The sequence below is a fragment of the Neodiprion fabricii genome, chromosome 5 (genome assembly GCF_021155785.1).
Source record: "Neodiprion fabricii isolate iyNeoFabr1 chromosome 5, iyNeoFabr1.1, whole genome shotgun sequence".
NCBI classification, from domain to species: Eukaryota; Metazoa; Arthropoda; class Insecta; order Hymenoptera; family Diprionidae; genus Neodiprion; species Neodiprion fabricii.
The window spans coordinates 16,100,318-16,120,212 of record NC_060243.1 but is presented as its reverse complement, the minus strand read 5'-3'; the positions used below and the strand labels follow the sequence as shown (position 1 = coordinate 16,120,212).

Genomic DNA, 19,895 nt, shown 5'->3' with positions numbered 1-19,895 from the left:
TATTTCCGTTATGATCAATACCTTGTACTTAGATTTCACCCACTGTTTTCTTTGGCCCAAAACTTAAATATTACTCAGTCCTTTGTTTTCAGACTACATATCGGAGTGACTGAAGATGAATTTCTTAGTCGGTAACGAATCAGTCTCATCCACCTGATCGGTGTGTGATCTTTTTATCGGCAACATCTTTCTAAAACTATTGTGCAATATCTCTGCATCAGCATCGCTCGATTTTTTAATTACTTCGTCCTGTACCCCTTTATTATTTTCGATCGAACCAACACACTCGTTTTCCATAGGTATAAAATTCTTTTCAAAAGAAGCTGAAAAGCACAGCTCATCCAATACTATAGAAGGTTTTGGCTGATTGTTCCAAGGTTTTGTGGCATGAAGTATTTTGCTACACACTTCTTGGTTGCACAAAATTTCCACCTCCGCGTTTTCTCTGTTCGAATTGTTTTCCGTCATATTTTGTACGCAGTAAGAAAGATTTTTCCTGCTTCTTTCAAGGCAGCTGAGGTTTACTGAAGTCCCCTGAATAACAGAATTTTCATTGTGTAAAGAATTTCCACTTTCGTAAGCACAAGGATTCTGAATTTTTGCCGCCAGACATTCGGGGTACGCTAGTTGTTCACATTCCTTGGATATCTTAGAGTCCAGCGTATATTCTCTCTCCTTGCAATTGCTGGCGACGTGAAAAGAATCAATGCCGGAATTTCCCGACCCATCTTTTCCAGCCAAACTGTCACTTTTATCCAAAGAAGAACTTGAATCGCAGTTCAAAGATGGCGAAACGATTGATGTCAGGCTTAAATTCATCACAGCTGATTGATCGATAGGTTGTGAATTTGGAGAGACCCGCTCTACTTCAAAACAAGTTTCCCTCTCATCCTTCAAAATTTCTCTGTCGACGTTTATCATCTCAATGTGTTCACATTCTTCATCCCGTATCTCTTTCTTCTTTGCAATACTGAAGTCGACAGGCTGTTCTATGTCATCGTTAATTTCGTTGCTCCCAAAATATCTTTCGCCATTTGCCGCATCAAGTTTGTTCATGTATCTGTCCATCAGTTTGAAATATTCGCCGACGACCAGGTGGCTATCATTCTCGATTCCTTTCTTGATTTTCCAGTAGATTTTGGTCAAGAAGTTCCATTGCTCAGCGCATTCTTTCTGTGTCACCTTGAATCCTTCCACCTTCATTGTTTCCGCTAATTTTCTCCAAATCGGCAGCGATCGATCGTCGATCGATTGTTGAGCAGAATCCTTGATCAACGCTTTGAGTTTGATCAGCCTTTCAACGCTGTCAGGCGTCCACAAAAATGACGAATCTCTGTTTTTTGTTTCAGAATTCGAACCTCCTGAAGTGTTGAAGTACTTATCCATCAGCTGGAAATGCTGCCACTTGACAATTTCTCCAGACTCTTTTCGACGCAGTAATTTCTTGTACGTGTGACACAGGCTGGCAAATTTCCTACTGCACTCCGCCGGCGTGACTTGATAACCAGCAGCATTCATCTCGTCGGCGATCAGCTTGCCATATTTTCTCAGAACTCTAATTTCTTTAGAGAATCGTAGTTTGACCAGCATTTTAGTCATCTCTTCATTCCACACGAATTTAATCCTCGTTCTGTGGTCACAAACGTTCTCCGATTTGTTCGGTTTAGTCAATTCTCCGTCCTCTGAGCAGATCATGTGGCCAATCTTCTGACGATCCTTATTGTAAACGGCCTTCAAGTGACCCCAGTGAGACGCACAAGCTTCATAACAAAAATTGTAACCGCGTCTCTGCATCGCAAAGGCGATATCCTTCCACAAAATTAGGTCATCGATGGGCAGACAATGGAATTGCATTGCCTTGTCGAGCTTCAACTTCAGCAGCGACAATGTGGCCTCTTTTGACCACAGCATTATTCTCTCTTCTCCGTCGACAAGACTTGTGCATTCGTTACACGATTTCGACCTCTCAGCGGCAAAACCAGTAAGCATCTTCTGTGTCCTGGAATCTGGGGCTGTAGAGGCTCTCCAATTGTTCTCAAATTGCTTTTCGTGCTCACTGAACGGGCTCAAAAATTCCGTCTCTTGAATTTCTGTTGGGATTTCTTGTCTTTTCAAGTTCTCCTTGATAACTGTCGTATATAGCTGAAACTCATGTTCCGGAATTTTACCCGCAACACAAATTACAGACAAATCTTGATCTCCTTCTCTTTCCTGTTTTGACAATGTTGTGTTTTCTGTGCATATAGTTTCGTTCCTGCCTATAATTTCTCGACCATCCTCTGCACCTTCCAACTCTTGAAAACCACTGTCAGTTTCAATTTTAGCTGGACTGTCATGCAGTCTAGAAGGAGTTAAATTATCGACGAGTTTCTCTTTGAATTCATTCGGCGTCGATTTCTGATTTTCCACACTGACGTTCATCATCGGGTATTTTATTATCGTTTTGGTACTCTGAGTGTTCATTTCGAATCCGTTGTGCATGTCTTCAAAATAGTCCCAATCGACTTTGTCTTTTTTAACATATCCGCCGCTTATAGACTTCAGACAAATTTCGTAGCATTCGCAGAGTTCCATCCATTTGAGTGAACACTCGCTGTAAGTCGGTGAAAAGTTGTACTTCTGCATCTGTGATGCGACGTATTGCCACAAGATAACGTATCTCTTGAACATGGCAAAGGCATCTTCCATAGGAATTCTTATGCCGATCAGAGTTCTGACCGATTCATCGTTCCAGAAAAATTCCGCCGCTTCATCAGGCCTTTTTTTCGATTTATCGAGCCCTGATTTTTTCAAAACTCTATCCATTTGCCAAAAGTATTCGCCCACCGTGTCGAGCTTTTGATTATCTAAGATCTTTTTTAATGCGGTTTTTGCTTCTTTGCTGTACTGTCTCATCAACTGGTCCCATTTTCGTTTACAATCTGTGCCCGAGACTTGGTATCCATGCCGAAACATCTTCTGGCTGATAAACTTGTTTATGCCTCTGTAGAGTTTTAGTATACTCTGTTTTTTCTGCTTGTCACTTTCGATGAGCAATCTCAGGTCGACCAAACACTGTGTCGAATCAATGTTCCAGGGATAGCGCAAAGTCGCTTGATTACTACATAAACACTCGTCTCCGGTTGGGATTTTGGCCTTCTTGCAATTATTCTTTTCATGCAAAGACGATATGAATGTACTTCCAACATCTGAGTCTGTGTTTTCAGCCTTAGCTTCGTTAGCTTCGCTACTCATGTGGTTCAAATTGTCACCATACCTCCATGATGAATCTTCCGAACTCAACTTCCGTTTCCTCACATTACTGTGAGCTTTGGATGGTCTCTCATCAGGTTTTGCCATTTTCCTTTGTATCTCTGAGTCTTTGATGTTTTTATCCAGAATTTTCTCAGCTACATCGATCGACTCGGTCAACATTTGGTAATTAGGATCATCCTCACAACTCGTAACTGAAAAATCTTCTTCAAATTCAAGACTTGTCTTTTTAGTCTTAACTTTCACCGCTGCCTCGTTATCAGAATTATTCTTTGCTGGGGTAACAGTATTACTAGAAGTTGGACTAGAATTGGATCTCGTGCTCAAGTACTCAGTCACATCTTCCAATATTTTTGAATCCACGTATTTGGACCTAAGTTTATAGAAATCCTCAAATGTGGCGAAGAACGCTGATTTCGACAGCTCGTTTTCATCGTCGATTTGAGTAAGGTTTACATACTCTGAGTAAAGAGCATCCCATTTGGCCGAGCATTGTTTGCCCGTAACCGGGAAACCCCTGTCGAAAAGTCGGCATGAAATATCTTCCCATAGAACAGCGGCTATGCCCAAAATATCGCCACAATCGTTGAATAATTCTTCTAATTCCATTCGGAACTTGAGTAAAATACTGACACAATCTTCGGGAAAAGCGCAGCTGTCTGTTTTAACTTCACAATCTCTGCTATGCGCGTCGACACTTGTTGAAAAAATATTCTGATCCCTGAGAGGAATGATGACGACACTCTCTGGGTCTGTTGAATCTGAGGTTTGGCTGTCATCGAGTTTGAATAATTTGACACAGTTGTCTGGATCGAAGTCTGCCATCTTGATCTAGATCAGGAGAGGAATAATAAAAAATTATTGTATTTTCGAGACTGACAGTTTATTCACTAGTGTCGATACATTGTAATAAGCGTTTCAACCTAATCTTAAAAGATCACTCATTATTTCAAAGGTTTGATAGATTACATGATTTTGGAACACTCGTGTGAGAATTATAACTGACAACAATATTCTCCTTCAACTACAGTTAATGGATGAAGTAAGAAATATGTCAATTCTTCTAAAGACTTAACAAAAACGGGTTCACAATATGAGATGAGGCTGAAGTTAGTAACGCTAATATAACAAAACATCAGGGAAAATATCATTACTGTGCAATTTTAAAATGACTTTGAAAGAGTCAACTCTTTAAAATGTGTGTATGTTTTGTTTATTATGGTTTACTAAATTTCAGACATTCCCTAAGGTGCAACGTAATAATCTTTCGTTAACATACATCGTTACATGAATGAGTTGTACCGATCGGATCAAAATTTTAGGTGGGAGGAAGAACCGGTTAAAAAACGTCTAGTTATGTTATTTATGCAAATGATATTGTATATAGCTGAAACAGCATCTTTTCTACGTGATGGAAATGAATTTGACCAAAATTCAATATCACGAGCAGAGATATCAACGATTTGAAAAACGATTGTAAAATTAGTAAGTTCAAAATGACTGAACTCTTGCGATTTTGATCAGGTTTTATTGTTTTTGGGATTCTTTTGACCGCTGACTAGATCTCCACAAATTTTTTCAAAAACATTCCGAAATTTTACATCATAGGACGGTTATAACATGCACATGTGATTGTTGACAAACACTTCACATGTGAATACAGTTCACACAAATCTATTTGCATTTACACTGAGGATAATCGTTTGTGAAATACTTTTCCGGAAATCTCTGGAGATCTCTACGGTGAAGAAAATAAACCCGAAAGTATAGGAATCGGATGAGAAATACTAGAGTTTAATCATATTCAAGGTTCTAGTTGTTAAACTTTTTCTCGAATTGCTGATATCTTAGCTTGAGTAGTTCCAATTTGGTCGAAATTATTTCTCTCTACGGTCCATTCTAAATGCGGATAAATTATCCATTACTCGTAGATACGTAAATCTATTATTTCTTTTCCCGAAAAAACAAGTGAAATTATGTCTAAAAACTGGTAAAAACTAAGTCTACATACGCGCCGAATGCCATTGCAAGCCGGGAATATGTTGCACATAAAATATCGGCGTCGATGGTTTAAAATTTTTTCAACATTTACCTTTACTCTGTGGCGATTTGCTGCAACGTGTACATGTATTCATACAGTCTTCTAAATAAAGACACTGCGTAATTTTTGTTAATTCTTCAACATCGGTGACAAGTAATCAGGCAAAACAATAATACCATCTTGTCGGTTCGTTCTAGCAACACACAATCATTCTTCTGTACCATATAAGATGCCCAATACATGTATGTAAACATGCGAAATACTCATCTTTCTGAGATTTAAATTCAAGAGCGAGCAACTTCAGGTTTTCCGTTGACAATTAGGAGCGCGGGCTTCTTGAATAACAATTATTTTAACTTCGTAAAAATTTACCAAGTTAGAAAGAAGAAATATACTACTTCCACGTAATTTTGAATATAATCATTGTTAATTTTACAAACAATTAACGGACACCTCAAAATTTGCCGATATCTCATTTAAGTTTCGCTGTCTGCCGTGCTATTCGTGATATATCTATAGACTATATTATATCTCTGTATATGGGGCATCCCATGCCAAATCACCGAGGTTTCGGCCCGACCCCCTTCGATTTCGCTGAAAATTTTTTATCATTTTCTACCCTACCAAAGACATTTTCGTGAATTTTTTCAGATTTTTTTACCCAACCCAAAAAAAATACGAATTTTTGGAAAAAACCGCTCTTTTTTTTTTAAAATGCTAGAACTTTTTCAAAAATTGACCGTTTGGGACCTTTTTTTTTTTAAATTTTGTTTTTAAATGCAGTTTTCAGAAAAAAATACAAAAAAGTTTGCAGATGTCAGAATCTATGAAATATTTCAATATTTAAAAAAAAAACGTTTTTTTTTTCGAAGTCCGAAACAATTGATTCTCAATTTTTTTGTCTCAAAAAAAACTTCAACTAAGACAGTATTGAACCCCTCTATTTAGATTTTGTGCCGACTTTTCTTTCTATTTTTTTTTTCGATTGAAATTTTGTAAATTTGCTTTAGTAATTCCTTATGACATGAACTGCATACGCGGTCATCAGTTGATAGATGGAAATGAATAGCCAAATACTCAGGCAGACTTTGTAGAGATTTTGTCTTACTATGTTTATCACAATTCATTGGATTACAGCAACGATTAAAAAATTTCGGCATTTGAATTATTGATAATCAAGAAATTAACTTAAAATAATTTTTATTGAATGACAATTAGCTTATTAATACTTGATACACATTAGAGAACGAATTTGTCAACGAGTTGCAAGAAAAACACTGACATCGTTCAGAAAACATAGCCTTAAAATGATTAAGAAAAAATTAGAAGTTACCTTCATTATCGGTGGTGAATTGTTTATTGGCGATATGAGCAGTTGGTAAAAAATTTCTTATTTGAAAATTTGAAATTTTACTCATCATCACGCGGGGAAAACAAAACTGAATAGATAGAGAAAAATTAATAACACTATACGTTAATAAAATATTTTAAGCTGTTAAAAATAATTCAATACTTGCGCAGATACACTAAACGATTGTTTTTGTACAATTTTTTTCAATTTCTAAGATTTTAAAAACAATCCCGAAAAATTTTAACGCAAAGTTATGTAAAATAACCTAATTTTAGAATTTTTTTTTCTTCAATCAAAAAAAAAAAATAGAACGAAAAGTCGGCACAAAATATAAATAGGGGGGTTAAATACTGTCTTAGTTGAAGTTTGTTTTGAGACAAAAAAATTGAGAATCAAAGGTTTCGGACTTCGAGAAAAAAACGTTTTTTTTTTAAATATTGAAATATTTCATAGATCCTGACATCTGCAAACTTTTTTATATTTTTTTCTGAAAACTGCATTTGAAAACAAAATTTTTTTAAAAAAAAGGTCCCAAACGGTCAATTTTTGAAAAAGTTCTAGCATTTAAAAAAAAAAAGCGGTTTTTTCCAAAAATTCGTGATTTTTTTGGGTTGGTTAAAAAAATCTGAAAAAATTCAGAAAAATGTCTTTGGTAGGGTAGAAAATGATAAAAAATTTTCAGCGAAATCGAAGGGGGTCGGGCCGAAACCTCAGTGATTTGGCATGGAATGCCCCATATATAGGTACAGGTCTTGCAGCGAACTGAAATTTGAGTGGCTAGGGTAGCCGCGTTATTGTCCAAATTTTTTTTGCCACTACTGGCCACTACGCAGCGCTGTCAGTTATTCATAGGCATATGAGTGACATTAGCCCCCTGACACTCACCAGTGCTCGTATACTAAAAAATTGTACGCGTTTTGTCTCCGTTTTTTAGTTCCTCTACGTGGCGCTAGTAGACTTCTGATACGCTCGCTGCCCTCACTGACCGCACGCAAGCTCGCCAGACAACTACTAGCGCCAGTAGTGGTGGAGATTGGCGGTAGAATCGAGGGACATTTTGCGAACCACTTTTAGCAGCTTGTGTCAGGGGGCTGAGTGACATTACACGTAAGGTTATCTGTCATGAGTATCAAAGAGATTGGTTAGGGTTCCACCAAATAATAATAATAAGCTTATGAATAACTCGTAGCGCTGCTCCTGTGGCCATAAGTTGTACTTTTGTTTCGGACGTGAACTGACCACCCCCCACCACGTTCGTTGCAAGACCTCTATGTGAGACCGTGGTTTTACCTGTAAGTTGCTTGCGAGTCGAGTGAGTTGGGCTGTGTTTATACGCGGGAATATCTGTGATCACATTGAGGTTAAGTTATGTCGGAGCTCATTGATTTGGCTTGGTCAAATGAATGTGCTTACGTATGGAGTGCGGAAGGTAAGTTTTTGCTATGGGATAAAAATATTGATAAAACTTGTGTCGACAACTTTATTCATTATCACTCATCCTATGCGCCAAAGATCGATTATAGCTTTCGAGTTCACTGACGTAATTATGACTATCGGGATGCATTGGTGCGTAATCCGTTGCTGTCACAGGTCATGTAAATTGAAGCAATTAAAATTTTCTTATGAGTTTGAAGTTTGTAGGGTTAACGTAACGATGCGCTTACCAGAAAGATTGTCATTTCACAATATTAGGATCGTTTAAAATTCATAGATCCATAATATAGACAAAAGATATCTTACATTGTACAAACTCGACACCTTCAAAGTCGTTGTAAAATTATTGATTAATGATTTTTGTTTGAATGTTTCGGTAGGGTGACATTACTAACTTCAATCTTATATATTTTTGACGCTTCGTCTCACAGACAGGATCTTTCTTTGAGACACCCCAGAGTTGATCTTATTGTTTGGAAACAATCGTACATTACAATTCACGAATAAAAAAAAAGAACAATATATACATCGGTATGCGATTGTTGCAGTCTTAAAAGTTTTAAAAAATTTATGTTTTCCAACTTTTAATGTACAAACGTAAACATAACTCTCTGTAAGAAATCATATCCAAATAGCATCTTGAGAGCTGATCATTTTTCATTTTCTTTTTGGATTACACATCTGAATTAGTTTAATAAATGTTCTCTTATGCGGTGTTAAGGGGTATTTGAGCATTCAATTTATATTTGAATTGTTCTGAGACAATTGTTGTGATTTGTATAAAGAAATTGAATAAATTTTTACAGTCAGGTTTTATTGAAATTACTCTGATAAAACTACTGATGGAAGCTGAAAATTCCATGAATTCGCAATTCATGATATAACAATGCATTTTTATAAAAAAATTGTTATTTTGCAACTTTGGGTTTGTTTAAAATTTTTTCTTAAAAGTTTGTGAAAGTTGCAAAATACGGAATTTCATTTCAACGATTTGTCATGCTGAAACACTGCTATTGACACGTATAACAATCCTGTGATCAATCAGAATCATTATTCAACCAATCAGAATTTTTCAACTTGGTGAAAATGCGGAAATGTGAAAGGGAGAAGATAATTAAATACTTTTCGTTCCTTCTTTACTTGTTTTTTCTATTTACGGTAGTAGCCATAGAATCTATTATTCTGAACTTCTGAAAACTTTAGAAAATCAAGCTTTTCTGCTGAATCTTAAATTCCTATTTATCCATTTGGCGATGTAATATAATGACTAATCATTGAATCTAGATTGGTTAAAGTTGAGGACTGAGCATAGAATAATAGGGGAGCTGATTGGCTGCCTTCCAAAATTGCCTCGACAAGAAGTTTTACTCGGTTTGCCGCTACTTTTGATGCCAGAAGAAGTTTCCTTGATGATAGAGAAAAATATTGCACGTCTGGTTGACTATCCGTGGATTCGCAAGCAACCCAGCGAATCTTTCAAGAAAATTTTTCAAGAACATAGAGATAAATTGTACAAAGAGCAGGAAGTTTGCTTGAGAGATGAGAGAAGGAAGCAGGTAGTCAATCAGTGTACATTTGACCATTGAGTGTCAGTAAAGACTCGCAATTTTTCATTTTCTAATATGAATTATTGATTTTTTTTCAAATTTAAAATCTATTCAGGTGACGTTGATGATGGATAAAATAATTGAGGGAAAGAAGAGAAAAACTCTTGGTGTTAGTACAAGTAAAAAAAAATTACGTAAACAGGAAGTCGATGTTGATACTCATGCTGCGATGATGAAAATTAACATCGATCGCGATGTTTTGTTGAATGAGGAAATGGCTAAACTACCAAAACTCGAACAGAGTGATGCCTTGGTTCAAACTCACACTGGTAATGATAGTAATATCAGTGTAATATTAATCTGTCTCGCTATGTTTTTGATGTAGCTGGAATGCAACTTTTAACATGATTCACATCTGTTTTGATAACGATAGGTGTTTACTTGTTTTATGTTTCATTTTTTGCTGGTAGCTTATCCTTGGACAGCTGATGTAGAAGTAAAAAATTCGGAGTGGAAGCATCCTTCTACACCCGAAGAAGTTGTTCGATACAAAGTGTACAAAGACCTGTGGGAAAAAGAATTTTACATAACCAGTGGCGAAAAATTTGGTGGTGACTTTCTGGCATATCCAGGTAAATTGTGTGAGATATGAAAGAATCTATACCAGGTTATTTCCGCGATGCGCCCCATAGGGATCCATAATTATAGACAAATCGGGATACATATCGACTCTGAGCAGCTCCGAGTATCTGTGTAGCGACATCAGCCGCGTGTTAACAAAAGAGCCCTGCAGCTGCTCAGCGTGGACTTGTACCTTGATTTACCTACAATTGGGGATCTCCACAGTGTACATCATGGAACTAACATATACATAATATACTATACATATTAGAGTTTTTGAAAAAAAAAAATTTGGATTTTTCTTAACGCTACCCGACAAAATGCTTGTTTGGGACCTAAAAAATAACCTCTTCAAATTTGAGCCACATAGCTTATGTGTAAGAACTGGCGCAATTGATTTTTCGTTTTTTTTTTTCACTTTTTCCTAATAATGTCCCAAAATATAATATATATGACAACAAGTCTGAGATCTTTTTTATGAAAATCAATTTACCATGAAAAAAGTCTCTTGTGATTTTTTCATATATTGCGTATTTATCAAGATATTTACAAAATGCAAAATTACATCTTCAAATATTGACTTTTCTTTTCCAAAACAATTTTTTTTTTGTCAATTCAGAGTCGATCAACATAATTTGGGATTCGATATGAAATTTCTTTTTTTATTGAGAATTGAAAATTAATATAAGAGATCTGAAGAAGATTAAAAAAAAAAAAAAAATTGTTTTGGAAAAGAAGTCAATATTTGAAGTTGTAATTTTGCATTTTATGCAAGAGACTTTTTTGACGGTAAATTGAATTTCATAAAAAAAATCTCGGACTTTTTGTCATATATATGATATATTTTGGGAGATTTTTAGGAAAAAGTGAAAAAAAACAGGAAAAATCAATTGCGCCAGTTCTTACGCATAAGCTACATGGCTCAAATTTTAAGAGGTTATTTTTTAGGTTTTTTAGGTCAAAATTTTTTTTTTTCAAACACTATCACATATGGGGCATTTCAGCTGAACTCGACCCGGTTTGGACCTCATGGATTCGGATTCAGTTCTCAATTTTTTTCGAAATTCTATTAGCACACAAAAAGAACCTCAATTTTTTCAGATTTTTAAAATCAAACCATTTCGAGTTATGATTTTTTGTTCAAATCACCTTTTTTCAAAAATGACATTTTTCAAGAGGACGTAACGCAAAAACGTGAGGTCTGACAATAAAATTTCATAGAAATGAAATACTCATTTTCGACCCAAAGTTTCATAAAAAAAATGTTGAAAAAATCTACAACCTCCCCAAAGGTGATTTTTTTCTTCCTAAAATAAAAAAATTGATTTTTCGTCAAGTACGTCACAATTAATTTGGCTCGATTTTTTTTCATGAAAAGGTGCATTTATAACAAACATTTTAAAACCAGGATCAAGATGCCTGGACTTTTCATTAAAAAGTTAAAACGGTTTCAATTGAAGAAAATCATTGAAATCCGAGATTCGACAATATGTACATCGCAAAATACCGAATAACTTGTCTCGGATAAAGTAGTAAAAGTTACTCAGTTATTTTTTTTTTTAGAATACATGTTTCGTATTCTACGGAGGTGGAGTACGTTTTCACGGTCACTACCCCATCTGCGCCTGGGATTACACAGTGTTGTTTTTGTATGCTTTTCAGGGGCTTCGTATTCGCAAATCTTTCGGTCAAGAAGTCTCTCGAAGAGTCGTAATCAGTAGTGGTTACGTATTTAATGGAAATATCAGGAAAATTAGCTTCTTGTGAGGCCCACATAAACAATCCTTCGGGAGTGATAATTTGTTGCTCCGGCGGAAGCTGCAAACTCGCGCCGCGAGTCGTTTAAGTGCCGCCTAGACCGTCGCAAGGCCCTTTGCCGTGCGCTGTGGCAAAGAAATGCCACTCTGCAAGAATCCCGAAACCTGCCTCGTGATAGTAGAGATTTACGATATTCTTAAAATTATTAAATTGCTGCGGGGTGCCATCAGTAAAATAAAATATGAAATATGATCTTTAAGTACACATATACCGCTATTGCATTGTGATGCATGCAGTCACTTATAACCACCAAACTTTGATGGCCCCTGAAAAGCATACAAAAACAACACTGTGTAATCCCAGGCGCAGATGGGGCAGTGACCGTGAAAACGTACTCCACCTCCGTAGAATACGAAACATGTTGTATTCTAAAAAAAAAAAAATAAATGAGTAACTTTTACTACGTTATCCGAGACAAGTTATTCGGTATTTTGCGATGTACATATTGTCGAATCTCGGATTTCAATGATTTTCTTGAATTGAAATCGTTGTAACTTTTTAACGAAAAGTCCAGGTATCTTGATCCTGGTATTAAAATGTTTGTAATAAATGCACCTTTTCGTGAAAAAAAATCGAACTAAATTAATTGTGACGTACTTGACGAAAAATCAATTTTTTTATTTTAGGAAGAAAAAAATCACCTTTGGGGAGGTTGTAGATTTATTCAACATTTTTTTTATGAAACTTTGGGTCGAAAATGAGTATTTCATTTTCATGAAATTTTATTGTCAGACCTCACGTTTTTGCATTACGTCCTCTTGAAAAATGTCATTTTTGAAAAAAGGTGATTTGAACAAAAAATCATAACTCGAAATGGTTTGATTTTAAAAATCTGAAAAAATTGAGAGTCTTTTTGTGGGCTAATAGAATTTTGAAAAAAATTGAGAACTGAATCCGAATCCATGAGGTCCAAACCGGGTCGAATTCAGCTGGAATGCCCCATATACATAAATATTTAGACATTGAAGACCAGATAAAATTTCTGTACAAGTAAATACCAGAAATTTGAAACCACCTCGAAGAAAACGGTCGTTTTCTCGCTCGTTAAACAATGTACTATACCTAGTTCCAGTATTTGCCAGTTTGTAACCAAAGGTGGTAATATTATTTGGAACATTTCCTAATATATTTACAACAAATACTGATTATTAATCTTTCAACTAGATCTTAACTGATTCATCAAAGTAATTTTACATCACCTTGAAGTTAATAACGTTGCAGTAACTGCGTGATTTTGGAACTGTTTGAAATTCAGTATGCCGTATTAAAACGAGATATACTCATATTTTGTAATCTTAGTTTCTTTAAAATTATTGTACAAATAGGAAAATAGTGATTTTTCCCCAATGTGTCGTTACGATAATGTTATTAACGTTGACATTGAAATTTTTCTGGGATTCAGAAGTTTGGGACAAACGATTTCTTTACAGCTAAATCTATTTGCTAGATTCAACAAAAATTTCGTTGTCTGCTTATAGTAAAATGTGATATATGTTGCTTGATCGGTATTTTTATTCTCAGGTGATCCTATAATGTTCCATTCACAAATGATAATAACATGCAGGGATCGAACAGAGGAGATACCGATTTCAGAATTGATAGCTCATTGCCGAGTTGGATGTCATGTACGAAAGACTCAAGTGTTTGCTACCCTATCGGAAAACGGTGATAATGTTAAATATCAATCATTCCAATGGTCAGAATCGTGCATACTCTAAAACGAACCGTCTTAGATTTTGTGTATATATAAATTTGGATCTAAGTTGAAATAATATAAAATCACCCATTCAAGACAAATTGTGATCATTTTTTTTACTGCATTTTATTTATAAGCCTTATTTGTAACAATTTATGAATCAATTTAGCATGTTAGATGTATTTTACCTCATCGCTGTGTACAGTGTAAAAAAATTTCGCTAAATTATTATAAGAATATTCAGTGCTGATGTGGAAGTTCAAATGGAAAGTAAAGTGAGATACCGTGGGAACCACAAAACATGTTACCGAGCGAAATAGTTGACGTTAACGTCAAAAACAATGCCTTAATGTATTAATCGATTCTAATGAGAATAATGTGTAAATTAAGTTTGATTTCCATTCTTTTAAGTCATCAGAAACGTTAGATTCGCAAAATTCTCCCTTTTTAATGCACCCACATTTATGCAATTTAGGATACATCTTGCTGTGATCCGCCTGCATTTTGTCAACTGATAATGAGAATGCATTTTACCGATTGAGATTTGCTCGTCGACTGTTCACGATTGATTGGCCATCTCCGCATCAAGATCTCTAATCGGTGACCTTGTAACAAATGTCGATTGGTAGAGCGTACACTAAATTGCCTAAATGCAAGCCGAGTTCAGTAATATACAGTAATATTCATTATAATATTATATTATCATTCAATTATGTGACAATGATTGGCGATGCAGCTGACGTCAGAGAATGGGAGTCATTGTCTTCAAACATGGTACCTCATTTTTGGCATGTACAGTAATATTCATTAATGCCTACCCTTTGCAGCTACCTTGTTTTGGGTCCTTGACAAAATGCGTGTTCGATTCCTATATAAATTATGTGACAGTGACTGTCATTCTCTGACGTCGACTGCATCGCCAGTCATTTGAATTGTCGTCTTAATGATAATCCTTGAACTTTATTTCGAGTAAGAACTTTTCTTCGTGGCAAATGAGTGTTTCTTCCCCGTCAATTATGGTGTAGATACTTGGAATGATCCAGTAAACTCTGGGTTCCAATATGAACGAGCAGTAGATTTCGCGCAATCGTGGTTCTGATCCGGATCCAGGTACCGGTTTGTTTCTTTTAAACAAATCTATGCCCAGTGGCGCAGATGATTGATCAGCGTATTCCACCTAGCCAAAATTATCAAAAAGCGATTCATTTTCTTACATAGGTTTCTTCACTGTCTGAATCTTCGAATCCTCTTATGTCAATTGGAAATGGTATACCTGATATAGTTCAAACCCAATTCTGAGATTAGGGGCATGATTCATTCTCCAGGAAGAAGGAAGAATTTATACAGAAAACAGAAAAACCGTTTGTCGTCACAAAATGCAGAAATGATACTGTTTATTATAAAAAATATGAAAATTGTAAACTTTGTACATTAAACATTCATTCTAGTCATACTGATAAAACTAGGGAATTTCATTTCCCGTCGTTCAACTATTTCATTTTTTTATTGCTTCGACCTCTACAGATAGAGTAATTTCGTCGTACAGCAGATTACTGCTGTCCGATTATCCGCCCAGATATTGATGGTATTCGGCACATCTCGAATAATAATCTTTTCGATAAACTTCGGGATTCGACACAGAGCAAACATCAAGTTGATGAAAAATTAAGTTGAGGAAGAATTTCATTTGTTGTGTTCAGTTTCGATAGCTTGCCATCAATTAAGGATTGAAATTGCCGAACATTGAGATTTTATAAAATTTATTAATATTCTCGAGCTACCATGATTTGCTTCAAATTCCAGAAAGACAAATAATAAAATTGTAAACAGGAGCTTAGATACTTCGATTTTTCATACGAAATGGCTTTCACATTATTTTTTGCTGCCATAGGTATATTTAAATTAACTCGTTTTTTTTAAAATTAAAGTCAATATTCATGCAATTTTGGAAAATCGAACATTTAACGATAATGGTAACATAAAAAAAGTGCCTTAATCAAAATTTAGAGAAATAGGCATCGTCTCAGTAAAATATACTATATTGGAATGATATTGAACGAACCTATTGGATTTTTAAACATTTTGAAATGAACAGTCGATATTTATAGACTCTTGTTTACAATTTAAATTTTTTTATTTTTAAAACTACTGGAAACCATTGTATCTTAAGAAAATATTATGGAATTTCCCGAAGTAACGAGAAAATTTTTCCCGATAACTGTTGAACATGCAATTCATGTTCCGGAATTTTATTCGCAACAAAAATTACAGACAAATCTTGACTTCCTTCTCTTTCTTGTTTTGACGATGCCATGTCTTCAATGCAGATAGTTTCGTTCCTGCCTATAATTTTTCGATCATCCTCTGCAGCTTCGAACTCTTGAAAACCATTGTCAGTTTCAATTTTAGCCGGACAGTCATGCAGTCTAGAAGAAGTTGAATTATCAACGAGTTTCTCTTTGAATTCATTCGGCATTGACTGCTGATTTTCCGTACTGTCGTTCATCGTCGGGTAGTTTATTATCGTTTTGATGCTCCGAGTGTTCCTTTCGAATCCGCTGTGCATGTCTTGAAAATAGTCCCAATCGACTTCGTCTTTTTTAATGTATCCGCGGCTTATAGACAAGAGATAAATTTCATAGCATTCGCGGAGTTCCATCCATTTGACCGAGCACTCGCTGTAAGTCGGTGAAAAATTGTTCTTCTGCATCTGTGATGCGACGTATTGCCACAAGATAACGTATCTCTTGAACATGGCAAAGGCGTCTTCCATAGGAATTCTTATGCCGATCAGAGTTCTGACCGATTCATCGTTCCAGAAAAATTCCGCCGCTTCATCAGGCCTTCTTTTCAATTTATCGATCCCTGATTTTTTCAAAACTCTATCCATTTGCCAAAAGTATCTGCCCACCGTGTCGAGCTTTTGATTATCGGAGATCTTTTTTAGTGCGGTTTTTGCTTCTTCGCTGTACTGACTCATCACGTGGCCCCATCTTCGTCTACATTGTATCGCCGATACTTGGTAACCATGCAGAAACATCTTCTGGCTGATAAACTTGTATATGCCTCTGTACACTCGTAGTATAATCTGTTTTTTCTGTTTGTCACTTTCGATGAGCAATCTCAGGTCGACCAAACACTGTGTCGAATCAACGTTCCAGGGATAGCGCAAAGTTGCTTGATTACTACATAAACTCTCGTCTTCGGTTGAGATTTTGGCCTTCTTGCAATTATTCTTTTCATGCAAAGACGATATGAATGTACTTCCAACATCTGAGTCTGTGTTTTCAGCCTTAGCTTCGTTAGCTTCACTTCTCATGTGATTCGAATTGTCACCATACCTCCACGATGGATTTTGCGAACTCAACTTCCGTTTTCTCACATTACTATGAGCTTTGGATCGTCTCTCATCAGGTTTTGCTTTTTTCCTCTGTGTCTCTGAATCTTTGATGTTTTTGTCCAGAATTTTCTCAGCTACATTCATCGACTCGGTCAACATTTGGTGATTAGGATCATCCTCACTAGTTGTAACTGATAAATCTTCTCCAAATTCAAGGCTTGTCTTTCCAGTCTTAACTTTTACCGCTGCCTCATTGTCGGAATTATTCTCCGCTGGGGCAACAGTATTACTAGAAGTTGGACTAGAATTGGATCTCATGCTCGAGTACTCAGTCACATCTTGCAGTATTTTTGAATCCACGTACTTCGACCTGAGTTTATAGAAATCTTCAAATATGGCGAAGAACGCTGATTTCGATAGCTCGTTTTCATCGTCAATTTGAGTAAGGTTTATGTACTCTGAGTAAAGAGTATTCCATATGGCCAAGCATTGTTGGTCCGTAACTGGGAAACCCCTGTCGCGAACCCGACATGAAATATCTTTCCATAGAACTGCAGCTGTGCTCATAGTATCACCGCAATCGTTGAACAATTCTTCCAACTGCATTCGGAACTTAAGCAAAATGTTGACACAATCTTCGGGAAAAGCACAGCTGTCTGTTTTAACTTCACAATCTCTGCTATCCACGTCGACAGTCGTTTGCAAAATATTTTGATCCCTGATAGGAATGATGACGACACTCTTGGGGTCTGTTGAATCTGAGGTTCGGCTGTCATTGAATTTGAATAATTTGACACAGTTGTCTGGATCGAAGTCTGCCATCTTAATCTGGATCAGGAATAATAAAAAATTACAGTATTCTCGAGATAGATAGTTTATTCATTAGTATCGATACATTGTGATTCGTGTTTTACCCTGATCTCAAGTCTTAGAATCACAGAATAATTCATCAAAGGTTTGATTGATTACATGATTTTGTAAAGCTGATGTGAGAATTATAACTGACGAAAATAATGTCCTTCAACTATAATTAATCGGTCAAATGAGAACTGTGCCATTTGTTCTAAAGACCAAACAAAAATGAGTTCACAATATGAGATGAAGCTGAAGTTAGTAACGTTAACGTAACAAAACATTAGGGAAAATATCATTACTGTGCAATTTTCGAATGACTTTGAAAGAGTCAACTTTTTAAAATATGAGTGTTTTGTTTATTATAGTTTATTAAATTTCAGAGATTCTTCAAGATGCGACGTAATGATCTTTCCTTAACATGCATCGTTACATGAATGGGTTGTACCCATCGAATCAAAATTTTAGGTAGGAGGAAGAACCGGTTAAAAAACGTATAGTCATGTTATTTATGCAAATGATAGTGTGTACAACTGAAACAGCATATTTTCTACGCGATAAAAATGAATTTGACCAAAATTCAATATCAAGAGCAGAGTTCAAAATGGTTCAACTCTTGATATTTTGATCAGATTTTAATTAGTTTGGGATTCTTTTGACCGCTGACTAGATCTCCACAAATTTTTTCAACAACATTCCGAAATTTTTAATCATAGCACGGTTGTAACACGCACATGTGATTGTTGACAAACACTTGTACTGTATTCACACAAATCTATTTGCATCTACACTGAGGACAACCGTTTGTGAAATACTTTTCCGGAAATCTCTGGAGATTTCTATCGTGAGAAAATAAACCCGAAAGCATAGGAATCACATGAGAAATACTAGAGTTTAACCATATTCAAAGTTCTAGTTGCTAAACTTTTTCTCGAATTGCTGATACCTTAACTTGTGTAGTTCCAATTTCGTCGAAATTATTTCTCTCTACGGTCCATTCTAAATGCAAATAAATTATCCATTACTCATAGATACGTAAATCTATTATTTCTTTTCCCGAAAAAACAAGTGAAATTATGTCTAAAAACTGGTAAAAACTAAGTCTACATACGCGCCGAATGCCGTTGCAAGCCGGGAATATGTTGCACATAAAATATCGGCGTCGATGGTTTAAAATTTTTTCAACATTTACCTTTACTCCGTGGCGATTTGCTGCAACGTGTACATGTATTCATACAGTCTTCTAAATAAAGGCACTGCGTAATTTTTGTTAATTCTTCAACATTTGTGACAAGTAATCAGGCAAAAACAATAATACCATCTTGTCCGTTCGTTCTAGCAACACACAATCATTCTTCTATATCAGATAAGGTGCCCAACGCATGTATGTAAACATGCGAAATACTCATCCTTCTGAGATTTAAATTCAAGAGCGAGCAACTTCAGGTTTTCCGTTGACAATTAGGAGCGCGGGCTTTTTGAATAACAACTATGTTAACTTTGTGTCAATTTACCAAGTTAGAAAGAAGAAATATACGACTTCCACGTAATTTTGAGTATAATCATTGTCTATTTTACAAACATTCAACGGACATCTTAAAATTTGCCGATATCTCATTTAAGTTTCCCTCTCTGTCCGTGCTATTTGTGCTATATGTGTAGACTATATCATATCTGTATATGGGGCATTCCAGGTCAATTTGACAAGGGTCTGACCCTCACCCTCTCCAATCTGAATCTTAATGACCGGAGGTGTTTCGCTAGCCTAAAATAATATCTCCACATTTTTCTCAGATTTTTACCAACCCCCTGCCGTCCCCCCGACCCCTTAAGGGATAGATATTTTCGAAAACGGTTAATCGGACATTTTTGAAAATTATGAAAAAAATTACATAAATTCTGTAGCCAAAAAGAAAAACATCCCAACCAAAATCGAAGTGGGC

General features: G+C 35.8%; 3 protein-coding genes across 6 annotated transcripts; 1 reads left to right on the top strand and 2 right to left on the bottom strand.

Moving 5' to 3' along the window:
- LOC124182685 lies at positions 1-19,338 on the bottom strand. 3 transcript variants are annotated; one of them, XM_046570248.1, is made up of 2 exons: positions 19,145-19,338; positions 1-4,083 (listed from the first exon to the last, which is right to left on the bottom strand). In XM_046570248.1, the coding sequence occupies exon 2, from the start codon at positions 4,075-4,077 to the stop codon at positions 94-96; it is 3,984 nt and encodes a 1,327-aa protein (XP_046426204.1). In that variant the 5' UTR covers positions 4,078-4,083; positions 19,145-19,338; the 3' UTR covers positions 1-93. The 3 variants fall into 3 exon arrangements, with proteins under 3 accessions (XP_046426204.1, XP_046426205.1, XP_046426203.1); XM_046570249.1 differs by lacking the exon at positions 19,145-19,338 and adding an exon at positions 5,345-5,539; XM_046570247.1 differs by lacking the exon at positions 19,145-19,338 and adding an exon at positions 5,264-5,312.
- LOC124182711 (tRNA-splicing endonuclease subunit Sen34) lies at positions 7,902-13,861 on the top strand. Of its 2 annotated transcripts, none has more exons than XM_046570301.1 (5): positions 7,902-8,073; positions 9,363-9,634; positions 9,741-9,954; positions 10,096-10,257; positions 13,586-13,861. In XM_046570301.1, the coding sequence occupies exons 1-5, from the start codon at positions 8,013-8,015 to the stop codon at positions 13,780-13,782; spliced, it is 906 nt and encodes a 301-aa protein (XP_046426257.1). In that variant the 5' UTR covers positions 7,902-8,012; the 3' UTR covers positions 13,783-13,861. The 2 variants fall into 2 exon arrangements, with proteins under 2 accessions (XP_046426257.1, XP_046426258.1); XM_046570302.1 differs by lacking the exon at positions 7,902-8,073 and adding an exon at positions 8,126-8,609.
- On the bottom strand, positions 14,219-19,112 carry LOC124182695. The gene is made up of 2 exons (XM_046570268.1): positions 19,064-19,112; positions 14,219-17,928 (listed from the first exon to the last, which is right to left on the bottom strand). Exons 1-2 carry the CDS (start codon positions 19,100-19,102, stop codon positions 15,937-15,939), a joined length of 2,031 nt encoding a protein of 676 aa, XP_046426224.1. The 5' UTR covers positions 19,103-19,112; the 3' UTR covers positions 14,219-15,936.
- Positions 19,339-19,895: the final 557 nt, after the last annotated feature.